Source organism: Cervus canadensis, chromosome 12 (assembly GCF_019320065.1).
Source record: "Cervus canadensis isolate Bull #8, Minnesota chromosome 12, ASM1932006v1, whole genome shotgun sequence".
Lineage (NCBI taxonomy): Eukaryota > Metazoa > Chordata > Mammalia > Artiodactyla > Cervidae > Cervus > Cervus canadensis.
Window position 1 is genome coordinate 57,771,670 of NC_057397.1, and position 14,365 is coordinate 57,786,034.

Consider the following 14,365-nt stretch of genomic DNA (forward strand, 5'->3'; position numbering starts at 1 on the left):
AATCAATAGGATGTCTTAATTGGTAAGAGGTTGTGAAAGGAGGAGTGTTTGTGGACTCTGGTGTCTGTCCAGGTTTCTGTCTTGAGCATCTGTATAGATGGGGTGTTAGTTGCTAAGCCAGGTCCGACTCTTGAGACCCTGTGTACTGTAGCCTACCAAGCTCCTCTGTCCATGGGATTCTCCAGGCAAAAATACTGGAGTGGGTTGCCATTCTCTTCTCCAAGGGATCTTCCTGACCCAGGGATCAAACTAGAGTCTCTTGCATTGCAGGCAGATTCTTTACCATTTGAGCCACCAGAGAATCCCTGTTGATTGACTAACACAGAGTAGTGAATAACAGCATCTTCAAAAGGGGTGGAGAAAACTAGTTCAGTTTTGGATTTGTTCAAGTTGCAGTGTTTGTTAGTTGCATTATTTATGTAGATTTGAAGATCAACAAAAAGGTCTGGTCTAGAGTTAGTTCAGTTCAGTCACTCAGTCGTGTCCGACTCTTTGTGACCCATGGACTGAAGCACGCCAGGCCTGCCTGTCCATCACCAGCTCCCGGAGTTTACTCAAACTCATGTCCGTTGAGTCGGTGTTGCCATCCGACCATCTCATTCTCTGTCGTCCCCTTCTCCTCTCGCCTTCAATCTTTCCCAGCATCAGGGTCTTTTCAAATGAGTCAGTTCTTCGCTTCAGGTGGCCAAAGTATTGGAGTTTCAGCTTCAACATCAGTCCTTCCAATGAACATTCAGGACTGATTTCCTTTAGGATGGACTGGTTGGATCTCCTAGCAGTCCAAGGGACTGTCAAGAGTCTTCTCCAACACCACAGTTCAAAAGCATCAATTCTTCAGCGCTCAGCTTTCTTTATAGTCCAACTCTCACATCCATACATGACGACTGGAAAAACCATAGCCTTGACTAGACGGACCTTTGTTGACACTGGCATTTATATCCACAGACAAAAAAGAAAGGGAGGAAATATACTACAATAAGGGCAGTCATCTTGGAGTGGTGGCGTTGGGCATGGTTTTTATTTTCTTTATGCCTTCCTGTTAGAGGAGGAAATGGCAACCCACTCCAGTATTCTTGCCTGGAAAATTCCATGGACAGAGGAGCCTGGCAGGCTACAGTCTATGGGGTCACAAAGAGTTGGCCACGACTGAGTGACTGAGCACATGCTTTCCTATATTTTGGAAATGTTCTGCAGCATACATGTTTTGCTATTTTTTTTTTCTTTTCTTTCTTTCTTTATTTATTTGTTTATTTTTTTATTAGTTGGAGGCTAATTACTTCACAACATTTCAATGGGTTTTGTCATACATTGATATGAATCAGCCATAGATTTACACGTATTCCCCATCCCGATCCCCCCTCCCACCTCCCTCTCCACCCGATTCCTCTGGGTCTTCCCAGTGCACCAGGCCCGAGGACTTGTCTCATGCATCCCACCTGGGCTGGTGATCTGTTTCACCATAGATAATATACATGCTGTTCTTTCGAAACATCCCACCCTCACCTTCTCCCACAGAGTTCAAAAGTCTGTTCTGTACTTCTGTGTCTCCTTTTCTGTTTTGCATATGGGGTTATCATTACCATCTTTCTAAATTCCATATATATGTGTTAGTATGCTGTAATGTTCTTTATCTTTCTGGCTTACTTCACTCTGTATAATGGGCTCCAGTTTCATCCATCTCATTAGAACTGATTCAAATGAATTCTTTTTAACAGCTGAGTAATATTCCATGGTGTATATGTACCACAGCTTCCTTATCCATTCATCTGCTGATGGGCATCTAGGTTGCTTCCATGTCCTGGCTATTATAAACAGTGCTGCGATGAACATTGGGGTGCACGTGTCTCTTTCAGATCTGGTTTCCTCAGTGTGTATGCCCAGAAGTGGGATTGCTGGGTCATATGGCAGTTCTATTTCCAGTTTTTTAAGAAATCTCCACACTGTTTTCCATAGCGGCTGTACTAGTTTGCATTCCCACCAACAGTGTAAGAGGGTTCCCTTTTCTCCACACCCTCTCCAGCATTTATTGCTTGTAGACTTTTGGATAGCAGCCATCCTGACTGGCGTGTAATGGTACCTCATTGTGGTTTTGATTTGCATTTCTCTGATAATGAGTGATGTTGAGCATCTTTTCATGTGTTTGTTAGCCATCTGTATGTCTTCTTTGGAGAAATGTCTATTTAGTTCTTTGGCCCATTTTTTGATTGGGTCATTTATTTTTCTGGAATTGAGCTGCAGGAGTTGCTTGTATATTTTTGAGATTAATCCTTTGTCTGTTTCTTCATTTGCTATTATTTTCTCCCAATCTGAGGGCTGTCTTTTCACCTTACTTATAGTTTCCTTTGTAGTGCAAAAGCTTTTAAGTTTCATTAGGTCCCATTTGTTTAGTTTTGCTTTTATTTCCAATATTCTGGGAGGTGGGTCATAGAGGATCTTGCTGTGATTTATGTCGGAGAGTGTTTTGCCTATGTTCTCCTCTAGGAGTTTTATAGTTTCTGGTCTTACATTTAGATCTTTAATCCATTTTGAGTTTATTTTTGTGTATGGTGTTAGAAAGTGTTCTAGTTTCATTCTTTTACAAGTGGTTGACCAGTTTTCCCAGCACCACTTGTTAAAGAGGTTGTCTTTTTTCCATTGTATATCCTTGCCTCCTTTGTCAAAGATAAGGTGTCCATAGGTTCGTGGATTTATCTCTGGGCTTTCTATTCTGTTCCATTGATCTATATTTCTGTCTTTGTGCCAGTACCATACTGTCTTGATGACTGTGGCTTTGTAGTAGAGTCTGAAGTCAGGCAGGTTGATTCCTCCAGTTCCATTCTTCTTTCTCAAGATTGCTTTGGCTATTCGAGGTTTTTTGTATTTCCATACAAATTGTGAAATTATGTGTTCTAGTTCTGTGAAAAATACCGTTGGTAGCTTGATAGGGATTGCATTGAATCTATAGATTGCTTTGGGTAGAATAGCCATTTTGACAATATTGATTCTTCCAATCCATGAACACGGTATGTTTCTCCATCTGTTTGTGTCCTCTTTGATTTCTTTCATCCGTGTTTTATAGTTTTCTATGTATAGGTCTTTTGTTTCTTAAGGTAGATATACTCCTAAGTATTTTATTCTTTTTGTTGCAGTGTGAATGGTATTGGTTCCTTAATTTCTCTTTCTGTTTTTTCATTGTTAGTATATAGGAATGCAAGGGATTTCTGTGTGTTAATTTTATATCCTGCAACTTTACTATATTCATTGATTAGCTCTAGTAATTTTCTGGAAGAGTCTTTAGGGTTTTCTAAAATGTGAGGATCATGTCATTTGCACAGCGTGAGAGTTTCACTTCTTCTTTTTCCTACTGGATTCCTTTACCTTCTTTTTTCTGCTCTGTTGCTGTGCCAAAACTTCCAACACTCAATGTTGAATAGTAAGTGGTGAGAGTGGGCACCCTTGTCTGTTCTGAATTTTCAGGGGAAATGCTTTCAATTTTTCACCATTGAGGGTGATGCTTGCTGTGGGTTTGTCATATATAGCTGTTTATTATGTTGAAGGTATGTTCCTTCTATTCCTGGCTTTTTTGGAGAGTTTTAATCAATAATGGGTGTTTGAATTTTGTCAAAGGCTTTCTCTGCATCTATTGATATAATCATATGGTTTTTTATCTTTCAATTTGTTAATGTGGTGTATTACATTGATTGATTTGCGTATATTAAAGAATCCTTGCATTCCTGGGATTAAAAGCCCACTTGGTCATGTGTGTATGATTTTTTTAATATGTTGTTGGATTCTGTTTTGCTAGAAATTTTGTTAAGGATTTTTTTGCATCTAATGTTCATCAGTGATATTGGCTGTAGTTTTCTTTTTTTTTTTGTGGCATCCTTTGTCTGTTTTGGATTAGGGTGATCGGTGGCCTCATAAATGAGCTGGAAGTTTACGTTCATCTGCAATTTTCTGGAAGAGTTTTGAGGTAAGATAGTGTTAGCTCTTCTTAAATTTTTGGTAAGAATTCAAAGCTGTGAAGCCATCTGGTCCCTGGGTCTTTTGTTTGCTGGAAAGATTTTTTATTAACAGTTTTCGATTTTCCTTGCTTGTGATGGGTCTGTTAAGATCTTCTATCTCTTCCTGGTTCAGTTTTGGAAGGTTATACTTTTCTAAGAATTTGTCCATTTCATCCAAATTGTCCATTTTATTGGCATAGAGCTGCTGGTAGTAGTCTCTTATGATCCTTTGTATTTCAGTGTTGTCTGTTGTGATTTCTCCATTTTACTTTCTAATTTTGTTGATTTTCTTCTTCTCCCTTTGTTTTCTTAATGAGTCTTGCTAATGGCTTGTCAATTTTGTTTTATGTTTTTCAAAAAACAGCTTTTAGCTTTGTTGATTTTTGCTATGGTCTCTTTAGTTTCTTTTGCATTTATTTCTGCCCTAATTTTTAAGATTTCTTTCTTTCTACTAACCCTCGGGTTCTTCATTTCTTCCTTCTCTAATTGCTTTAGGTGTAGAGTTAGGTTATTTATTTGGCTTTTTTCTTGTTTCTTGATGTAAGCCTGTAATGCTATGAACCTTCCCCTTAGCACTGCTTTTACAGTGTCCCATAGGTTTTGGGTTGTTGTGTTTTCATTTTCATTCATTTCTATACATATTTTGATTTCTTTTTTGATTTCTTCTATGATTTGTTGGTTATTCAGAAGCGTGTTATTTAGCCTCCATATGTTTGAATTTTTAACAATTTTTTTCCCTGTAATTGAGATCTAATCTTACTGCACTGTGGTCAGAAAAGATGACTGGAATGATTTCAATTTTTTTGAATTTTCCAAGACCAGATTTATGGCCCAGGATGTGATCTATTCTGGAGAAGGTTCCGTGTGCACTTGAGAAAAAAGTGAAGTTGATTGTTTTGGGGTGAAATGTCCTATAGATATCAATTAGGTCTAGCTGGTCCATTGTGTCATTTAAGGTTTGTGTTTCCTTGTTAATTTTCTGTTTAGTTGATCTATCCATAGTTGTGAGTGGGGTATTAAAGTCTCCCACTATTATTGTGTTACTATTAATTTCCTCTTTCATACTCGTTAGTGTTTGCCGTACATATTGCGGTGCTCCTATGTTGGGTGCATATATATTTATAATTGTTATATCTTCTTCTTGGATTGATCCTTTGATCATTATGTAGTGTCCTTCTTTGTCTCTTTTCACATCCTTTATTTGAAAGTCTATTTTATCTGATATGAGTATTGCGACTCCTGCTTTCTTTTGGTCTCCGTTTGCGTGAAATATTTTTTTCCAGCCCTTCACTTTTAGTCTGTATGTGTCTCTTGTTTTGAGGTGGGTCTCTTGTAGACAGCATATATAAGGGTCTTGTTTTTGTATCCATTCAGCCAATCTTTGTCTTTTGGTTGGGGCATTCAACCCATTTACATTTAAGGTAATTATTGATAGGTGTGGTCCTGTTGCCATTTACTTTGTTGTTTTGGGTTCACGTTTATACAACCTTTCTGCATTTCCTGTCTAGAGAAGATCCTTTAGCATTTGTTGAAGAGCTGGTTTGGTGGTGCTGAATTCTCTCAGCTTTTGCTTGTCTGTAAAGCTTTTGAATTCTCCTTCATATCTGAATGAGATCCTTGCTGGGTACAGTAATCTAGGTTGTAGGTTATTCTCTTTCATTACTTTCAGTATGTCCTGCCATTCCCTTCTGGCCTGGAGGGTTTCTATTGATAGGTCAGCTGTTATCCTTATGGGAATCCCTTTGTGTGTTATTTGTTGTTTCTCCCTTGCTGCTTTTAGTATTTGTTCTTTGTGTTTGATCTTTGTTAATTTGATTAATATGTGTCTTGGGGTGTTTCACCTTGGGTTTATCCTGTTTGGGACTCTCTGGGTTTATTGGACTTGGGTGGCTATTTCCTTCCCCATTTTAGAGAAGTTTTCAGCTATTATCTCCTCGAGTATTTTCTCATGGCCTTTCTTCTTGTCTTCTTCTTCTGGGACTCCTATGATTCGAATGTTGGGGCATTTCACATTGTCCCAGAGGTCCCTGAGGTTGTCCTCGTTTCTTTTAATCCTTTTTTCTTTTTTCCTCTCTGCTTCATTTATTTCCACCGTTTTATCTTCTACCTCACTTATCCTATCTTCTGTCTCCGTTATTCTACTCTTGGTTCCCTCCAGAGTGTTTTTTATCTCATTCATTGCATTATTTATTTTTAATTGACTTTTTTATTTCTTCTAGGTCTTTATTAAACATTTCTTGCATCTTTTCGATCTTTGTCTCCAGGCTATTTATCTGTAACTCCATTTTGTTTTCAAGATTTTGGATCATTTTTATTATCATTATTCTAAATTCTTTTTCAGGTAGATTCCCTATCTCCTCCTCTTTTGTTTGACTTGGTGGGCATTTTTCATGTTCCTTTACCTGTTGGGTATTTCTCTGCCTTTTCATCTTGTTTAGATTGCTGTGTCTGGAGTGGGCTTTCTGTATTCTGGAGGTCTGTGGTTCCTTTTTATTGTGGAGGTTTTACCCAGTGGGTGGGGTTAGACGATTGGCTTGTCAAGGTTTCCTGGTTAGGGAAGCTTGTGTCGGTGTTCTCGTGCGTGGAACTTGATTTCTTCTCTTTGGAGAGCAATGGAGTGCCCAGTAATGAGTTTTGAGATGGGTCTATGTGTTAGGTGTGACCTTGGGCAGCCTGTATGTTGGCGTTCAGGGCTATGTTCCTGCGTTGCTGGAGAATTTGCGTGGTATGTCTTGCTCTAAAACTTATTGGCTCTTGGGTGGTGGTTGGTTTCAGTGTAGGTATGGAGGCTTTTGGACGGTCACTTATTACTTAAAGTTCCATGTAGTCAGGAGTTTTCTGGTGTTCTCAGGTTTTGGGCTTAAGTCTCCTGCCTCTGGATTTCAGTTTTATTCTTCCTGTAGTCTCAGGACTTCTCCAACTATACAGCACTGATAAGAAAACTTCTAGGTTAATGGCGAAAAGATTCTCCCCCGTTAGGGACACCCAGAGAGGTTCACAGAGTTACATGAAGAAGAGGAGAGGGAGGAGAGAGATAGAGATGAGCAGGAGGAGAAAAAGGGGGACTCAAGAGGAGAGAGACAGATCTACGCAGTTGTCTGTTCCCAGAGTGTTCTCCATAGCCCAGACACCCACAAAGATTCACAGAATTGGATTGGGAAGAGAAGGGGAAAGGAGGAAATAGAAGTGTTCTGAGGTAGAAAACAGAGAGTCAAGATTGGGAGAGAATAATCAACACACTCCTGAATAAAAATGGGAACTGAATATTGGATTCTTAAATGTTCACAATTTATATCATATACTGAAAAACAAAAATTAAAAATCTAGAGTAGAGGTTAGACTCTTAAAAATACTATATTAAAAACAAAAACCAAAACACACACAAAAAATTTTAGAAATATGTATGAAGTTCGGTTTAAAAATAGGGCTTCTTTTTTTTTTTTTTGTAAGGTTATAGTGTATTGAAAATGAAAATTAAGGAGTAGTAGAGGAGTACTAGAGGACTTTAAAAGAAATAAGGGAAAAATAAAAATAGAAAATAGAAGAGAAAAAGGGGGAAAAAAGAAAAAAAAGAAAAAAAAATTTTCCCTAATTAAAAAAATCGTAAAAATCTATGAAAATGAAAGTTAAGGAGTAGTGGGGGAGTAATAGGGAATTTTAAAGGAAAATAAAAGAGAAAAAATAGAAAAAAAATTTTTTTTTCTTACTTAAAAAAAAAAAAAGTAAAAATATATCTAGGAATTTCTCTGGAGCTGTTGCGGTCAGTGTGGGTTCGGCTCAGTTTCAGATAGCTCCTCGTTCCAGCTTACACTTCTCGATATCTACAGGCCCCTTCCGGTGTAGTCGGTGTTTTCTACAGGGATTTTAATCTGTTGCACCGGTCCCTTATGAAGCGGTTCCCTTTGTTTATTTGGCTTCTGTTTGCCAGTCTCTTCAGAGCCTCATTTCCGCCGTGACACAGGCTGGCCAAGGTGGAATCTTATTCAGGTAGCTAGTTCCGTCGCGCTGCGGGGAGGGGCTGGCGCTGTGGGGAGGGGCTGGCGCTGCTTTCTCCGTCTGCGCTGCTCAGGCTCCCGCCGCTCTATATGGAGCTGGCCCCGCGCTGCCCGCGGTTCCAGCCCTCGGGTGTTCCACAAAAGCGCGGAACACAAAGCTGCGCCTGCTTTTTGTGCCTTCCCCGTCAGAGCGGTCCAGGCAGCCAGGGGCTTGACGGGCGCACTCTCACCGGGTGCAGCGCGCCCACTCCTTTCCACGGTCCAAGTCTCAGTTTCCGCCGGCGCCAGTCGGGTGCGTGTGCCTTCTGCCCTCCGCGTCCCCAGCCCCAGTCCCCGCCCGAGCCGGTCGGGTGCCTGCGCCCTGTCTCGCCGCGACCCTCCCAGCGGATGTCGACCATCCAGAATCTCAGGAGGTCTTTGATTAAAAACTGGAGGCCTGTTTGCAGTGCAGCAGGGGATGCGGTCCTTGGGGCTGAGCCTGCCCCCTTCCCCTTCCCCTTGCCTCCTGCCTCCGGCGGGGCTGGGCCGGTCCGCAGCCTGCGAGCTCTTCTCTGGATTTTCTCGGTCCCTTTGTTCTACGAACAGCCGGCAGGGTGTTCCGGCCTGTTAATTTTCTCTCTCCTTTGCTCTCCCACAGTTCAAGTTGGCAACTCACAAAAGCTCCCTCCCATTGTCCTCAGGGCACTCAGGCCCGGACCCTCCCCCAGGCAATGCCGCCGGCTCCTCTCCATGCCGCCCCCACTTGCTGGTGGCGGATGCGGGTGTCTGGGGTACTTTTCTGCTGGGAGTTGCTTTTAGGCTCCTAATCTGTGGGTTTTATTTATTGTTTCCCTCCCAGTCAGGTTGCCCTCCGAGATTCAAACACTTCCCCCAGGCCCGACAGTGCGAGGGTTTCCCGGTGTCTGGAAACGTCCTCTATTAAGACTCCCTTCCCAGGACGGATCTCCATCCGTAGCTCTTTTGTCTCACTTTTTATCTTTTATATTTTGTCCTACCTCCTTTCGAAGACAATGGGCTGCTTTTCTGGGCGCCTGATGACCTCAGCTAGCGATCAGAAGTTGTTTTGTGAAGTGTGCTCTGCGTTCAGTTATTCTTTTGATGAATTTGTAGGAGAGAAAGTGGCCTCCCCGTCCTACTCCTCCGCCATTTGGCTCCTCCCCCATTGTTTTGCTATTTAAAACACCATTTTTAATGACTGTATGCTGAAAGTGAAAGTGAAGTTACTCAGTCATGTCCAACTCCAGGCAAGAATACTAGAGTGGGTTGCCATTTCCTTCTCCAGGGGATCTTCCTGACCCAGGTTTTGAACCCAGGTCTCCCGCATTGCAGGCAGATGCTTTACCGTCTGAGCTACCAGGGAAGCTTTCCCCTCTCCAGGGGAATCTTCCCAACCCAGGGATTGAACCCAGGTCTTCCACATTGCAGGTGGATTCCTTACCAGCTGAGCCACAAGGGAAGCCCAAGAATACTGGAGTGGGTACCTATCCCTTCTCCAGCAGTTCTTCCCGACCAGGAATTTAACGGGGGTCTCCTGCATTGCAGGTGGATTCTTTACCAACTGAGCTATCAGGGAAGCCCAATTGTATGCTAGTTTAATATTTATTACATGAAGGAGGTTTTAAAAATTACTTCAGTTGGAGATGTGAAGCATCTGAAAATGTTCTTGGGTGAAAGATAACAGAAATAAAAGTTTAAAAGTTTCCCCTAGGCCTGCATTGTTTTATTTTATTACAAAAAGTATGTCATCATTGTTTACTCTACATCGTCAAATTTGTATTGTTGAATTGTCTTTGTCATTCTTCCTCTGTAACCACTCAGCCAGTCTTGTTCTCTGCAGATAGCTACTATTAACCATATGCAGTATTTCAGCCTATTCCTTTTATAGCTGTCAATCTTTCTGAGTATTTAGAGTAGTCCACAGTATAAATATATCATAATTTATCTAAACATTTCCCTGTTTTTGGATATTGAAATTACTTTAACTTTTGACATCACAGAAGATGCTTCAGTGAACATCACTGTATGTGTATCTTTGTAAATTTGTGGCCATATTTATATAGGATATATTTTTAGAAATGGAACTGCTAAGTCAAAGAATAATTGCATTTGAATTTTTATTAGATAGTGTTAAACTTCTCTCAAAAAGGCCATGAAAATTTCCCTATAACAAATCATAAAGCTCTTTTAATTCTGAAGGCAAAAAAAGAGAAGAAGCTACCTTGTCTAATTTGTATTTTATTGGTAAGGTTGAAAACTCTTTCAGTGCTTCTTTTTTTATTGAATACAATATTATATATTACTGGTGTACAATATAGCAATTCACAGTTTTTAGAGGTTATACTCCATTTATAAAATATTTGCTTAATTTCTCATGCTGTATGTGTGACCTTCTCTTTTAAATTTTTTTATTTCATATTGAATATAGTTGACCTACAACATTGTTTTAGTTTCCGGTGTGCAGCAAAGTGATTCAGTTACATATGCATCCATGTGGCTCTTCTTTTTCAGAGTCTTTTTCTATGTAGGTTATTAAGGAGTATTGAGCAGAGTTCCCTGTGCTCCACCCCTAGGTCCTTGTTGGTTATTTATTTTATATACAGTAGTATGTGTATGTTAATCCCAGCCGTCTGGTTTACTCCTCACCCTCACCTTTCCCCTTTGGTTACCACAAGTTTGTTTTCTAAGTCTGTGAGTCTATTTCTGTTTTGTAAATAAGTTGGTTGGTATCATTTTTTTAGATTCCACATGTGAGCAATATCATATGTTTGACTTCAGTTAGTATGATAGGTCCTTCCATATTGCTGCAAATAGCATCATTTTGTTCTTTTGTATTGTTCCATTGTGTATGTGTATATCTGTGTGTGTGTTTGTGTGCGCTCAGTTGCACAGTCATGTCTGACTCTTTGCATGTATATATGTATCGTATCTTTATCCATTCATCTGTCACTGAACATTTAAGTTGCTTCTATGTCTTGGCTATTGTAAATAGTGCTGCAATGAACATTGAGGTGCGTTTATCTTTTTGAATGAGAGTTTTCTCCAGATACATGCCCAGGAATGGGACTGCTGGATCCGAAAGCTTTCAAGTATAATTAGGTCCTCTTTGTTTATTTTTGTTTTTATTTTTATTGCTGTAGGAGATGGATCCGAAAAGATTTTGCTGCAATTTACGTCAAAGAGTGATCTGCATGTTTCCCTCTTAGAGCTTTATGGTGTCCATTCTTATATTTAGGTCTAATCCATTTTCAGTTTATTTTGTACATGGTGTTAGCGACTGTTCTAATTCCATTCTTTCGCACGTAGCTACCCAGTTTTCCCAGCACACTCATGGAGGGACTGTCTTTTCTCCATTGTACATTCTTGCCTCCTTTGTCACAGATTAATTGGCCGTAAGTGGGTGGGTTTATTTCTGGCATCTCCATTCTGTTCCATTTGACTGTGTGTAATTTTCTGTGAATCAACAGTTTATGTAATTTGCCCATAAAATTTTTAGGGACTGTTTGTCATTTTCTTATTTGTGAATCCTTTTTTTGTAAATTAGATATATTATGTCTATATTACTCTTTTCAATCTCTTCTTGGTTTATGGGATCTTTCATAAAACAGAAGTTACTTAAAATAAGTATTATCTTTTAAACTTCCAAAACAGATTTGAATTCTTGTTTAAAAAATATAGAATGTATATTGTTAGTTTTTGTTTTACCCTATCATGTTTTATTAATTTAGAACTTTTGAGAGAAAAGAATGGATGAGATTTTCTACTTTCTATTCTGATGTTGGTGTGTATGTTGGTGGGGATGGTGGTAAGAGAATTTCCAGAAACATTTATTCCATTCTCTATATTTTCTTTCTTTATTGCTGCTCATATTTTTATCCAAGTTTTCATTGAGAGCATACTAAGCACTTAAAACTTGGATAAATATAAGAATGTATTAATTTTAAAATGCCAAATCCTGGAGAATAATTTTATCAACAAAAAATGATTTTCTTTTGAATTTACCTCCTTTATATGACTGATTGTGTGACATATGTTTATAGTTCAGAGCTAGAACTTTGCTTCCACCTAACTCTGTGTATCCTTTACTGCAGTGAGTGACGGATTGGAACTGAGACCAAAATATAAAGGAATTTTGCATTGCTTGACCACCATTTGGAAACTTGATGGACTACGGGGACTTTACCAAGGAGTAACCCCAAATGTGTGGGGTGCAGGTTTATCCTGGGGACTCTACTTTTTTTTGTGAGTAGCTCTGGGAGATTTTACAGTTATAAATAAAAAGGAATTTTTGTTTTTAATGAATTTTTAAAAAATCAGTTGGTGAAACAGAATGAATCATTTAAGCAGTTTCTCTGACTTCAAGAGCTAGGAAGCATAGAATGCCTTATTAGTCTCATTTTCTGTAAGCTTTTATCATTTATCAGAGGCATTTGGTTTGGGAAAAAGTTCTTAATAAGAAGAAGGTAAAAGGATGAGATGGACATTCTTCCAGAAACCATTTTTGTGAGATGCATCAGGAAGGTGGCTTCCCAGAATACATGTGATTCATACTGAAGTTGAAAGGGCAGAAGTGGACAGATCTTGGAGCCCTCATAAGAACATGTATCACAGGACAGCCCTTTGGGAAAAGAGAGTCAAAACCAGTGCATGACTGAAAGAGTCTGAGGCGTGTTTCTTCTTATCTCCTATTTGACCTGCTCCTTCATCCTCATAGCTTATTCATTTTCTCACTCCTTTACTGGCATCACCATTTGTTATTCCTGCCAGTGGATGCTTACTGAAAAAGCCACAGACAGCATCTGTGGCAGCCACTTTTCAAGTTACTGAGTGTTCAAGGGTGAGGAAACAAAGCGTTATCACCCTGCAGTGGAGGAGCGTGTGCTGCCCTGAGCTTGCCTCTGATATTTGAAACTGAATCCATGAATGGGGAGGCTTTTGTTTATCACATGGAATTTTAGGGAAACATCAGTTCAGTTCAGTCGCTCAGTCGTGTCCGACTCTGTGACCCATGGACTGTAGCATGCCAGGCCTCCTTGTCCATCACCAACTCCTGGAGTTTACTCAAACTCATGTCCATTGAGTCAGTGATGCCATCCAGCCATCTCATCCTCTGTCGTCCCCTTCTCTCACTTTCAATCTTTCCGAGCATCAGGGTCTTTTCAAATAAGTCAGTTCTTTGCTTCAGGTGGCCAAAGTATTGGAGTTGCAGCTTCAACATCAGTCCTTCCAGTGAACCTTCAGGACTGATTTCCTTTAGGATGGACTGGTTGGATCTCCTTGCAGTCCAAGGGACTCTCAAGAGTCGTCTCCGACACCACAGTTCAAAAGCATCAATTCTTCATCACTCAGCTTTCTTTATAGTCCACCTCTGACATCCATACATGACTACTGGAAAAACCATAGCTTTGACTAGATAGACCTTTGTTGGCAAAGTAATGTCTCTGCTTTTTAATATGCTGTCTAGGTTGGTCATAACTTTTCTTCCAAGGAGCAAGCGTCTTTCTATCTCATGACTGCAGTCACCATCTGCAGTGATTTTGGAGCCCAGAAAAATAAATCTGCCACTATTTCTCCTGGTATATTTGCCTTTTCCTCTTTTGTGTCCTGTAGTTTACTTGATCTCTCATAATCTTATGGTAGGGTCCAAACCAACCTTAAAATGTTTTGTAAGTGAAAACAAAATAAAAACCAGCCTTAATACTGTTTAAATATTTTTCCTATTTTCAGTTGTAAGGTATGCTTAGACGGGTGAAACTGTATGTATAAAATTTATTGTGTTAATAACTTTAGAGTTGTGTGGATTCTTTAAAGAGAGTTTCTAAGGGCAAGCCATGTAAGGTTTAATGTGTTGAAATCATCTTATAATAAAAGAATATACTTGTTTCATGAGGAAATGGATTGGTCAAGTTTGGAAAGATTTATTTAGTTGAAGTCGTCTTCCTGGAAGAAGATGGAAATTGGAGTTAGAGAAAAAAGGAGATTGATGACTCCCTTAACTCAGAAGTATTTTGTGGCTGTTTTCCGCCAAGTAAAGTAGAAATGTCAGTGTTCCATTCAAGTGTGGCTCAATTAGCCAGGTGTTCCCATCCACTTCCCATCACTCTACACATGCTCCTGTTTCCCTATTGAAGCTGCACCTGTTTCTCCACACCTGGCTCAGTGCTGCCTCCTCTGATCAGTAGTAATTTCTGAATCTCTCATGATATCATCTGTGTTATCTTTTGTTATGATTAACAGTTGAGTGTGTGATGAAAATATTTTACATATGTATTGCCAGCCTTCCATATTTCGGGGGGGGGGGGGGATGGTGTAGTCTTCCGGTAAACCCATTGTTTGAGAAAGGTCTTATTTTGTAGTTGGATTATGCATTGACTTCTACTTTTGGGATAT

General features: G+C 39.8%; 1 protein-coding gene across 1 annotated transcript in view; it reads left to right on the top strand.

Moving 5' to 3' along the window:
• Positions 1–14,365, top strand: part of SLC25A32 (solute carrier family 25 member 32) — a 32,128-nt gene that overhangs the window by 12,436 nt on the left and 5,327 nt on the right. The window contains exon 2 of the mRNA XM_043483459.1: positions 12,067–12,217. Within this exon, the coding sequence (XP_043339394.1) occupies positions 12,067–12,217 (151 nt within the window). The remainder of the gene's footprint in view (positions 1–12,066; positions 12,218–14,365) is intronic.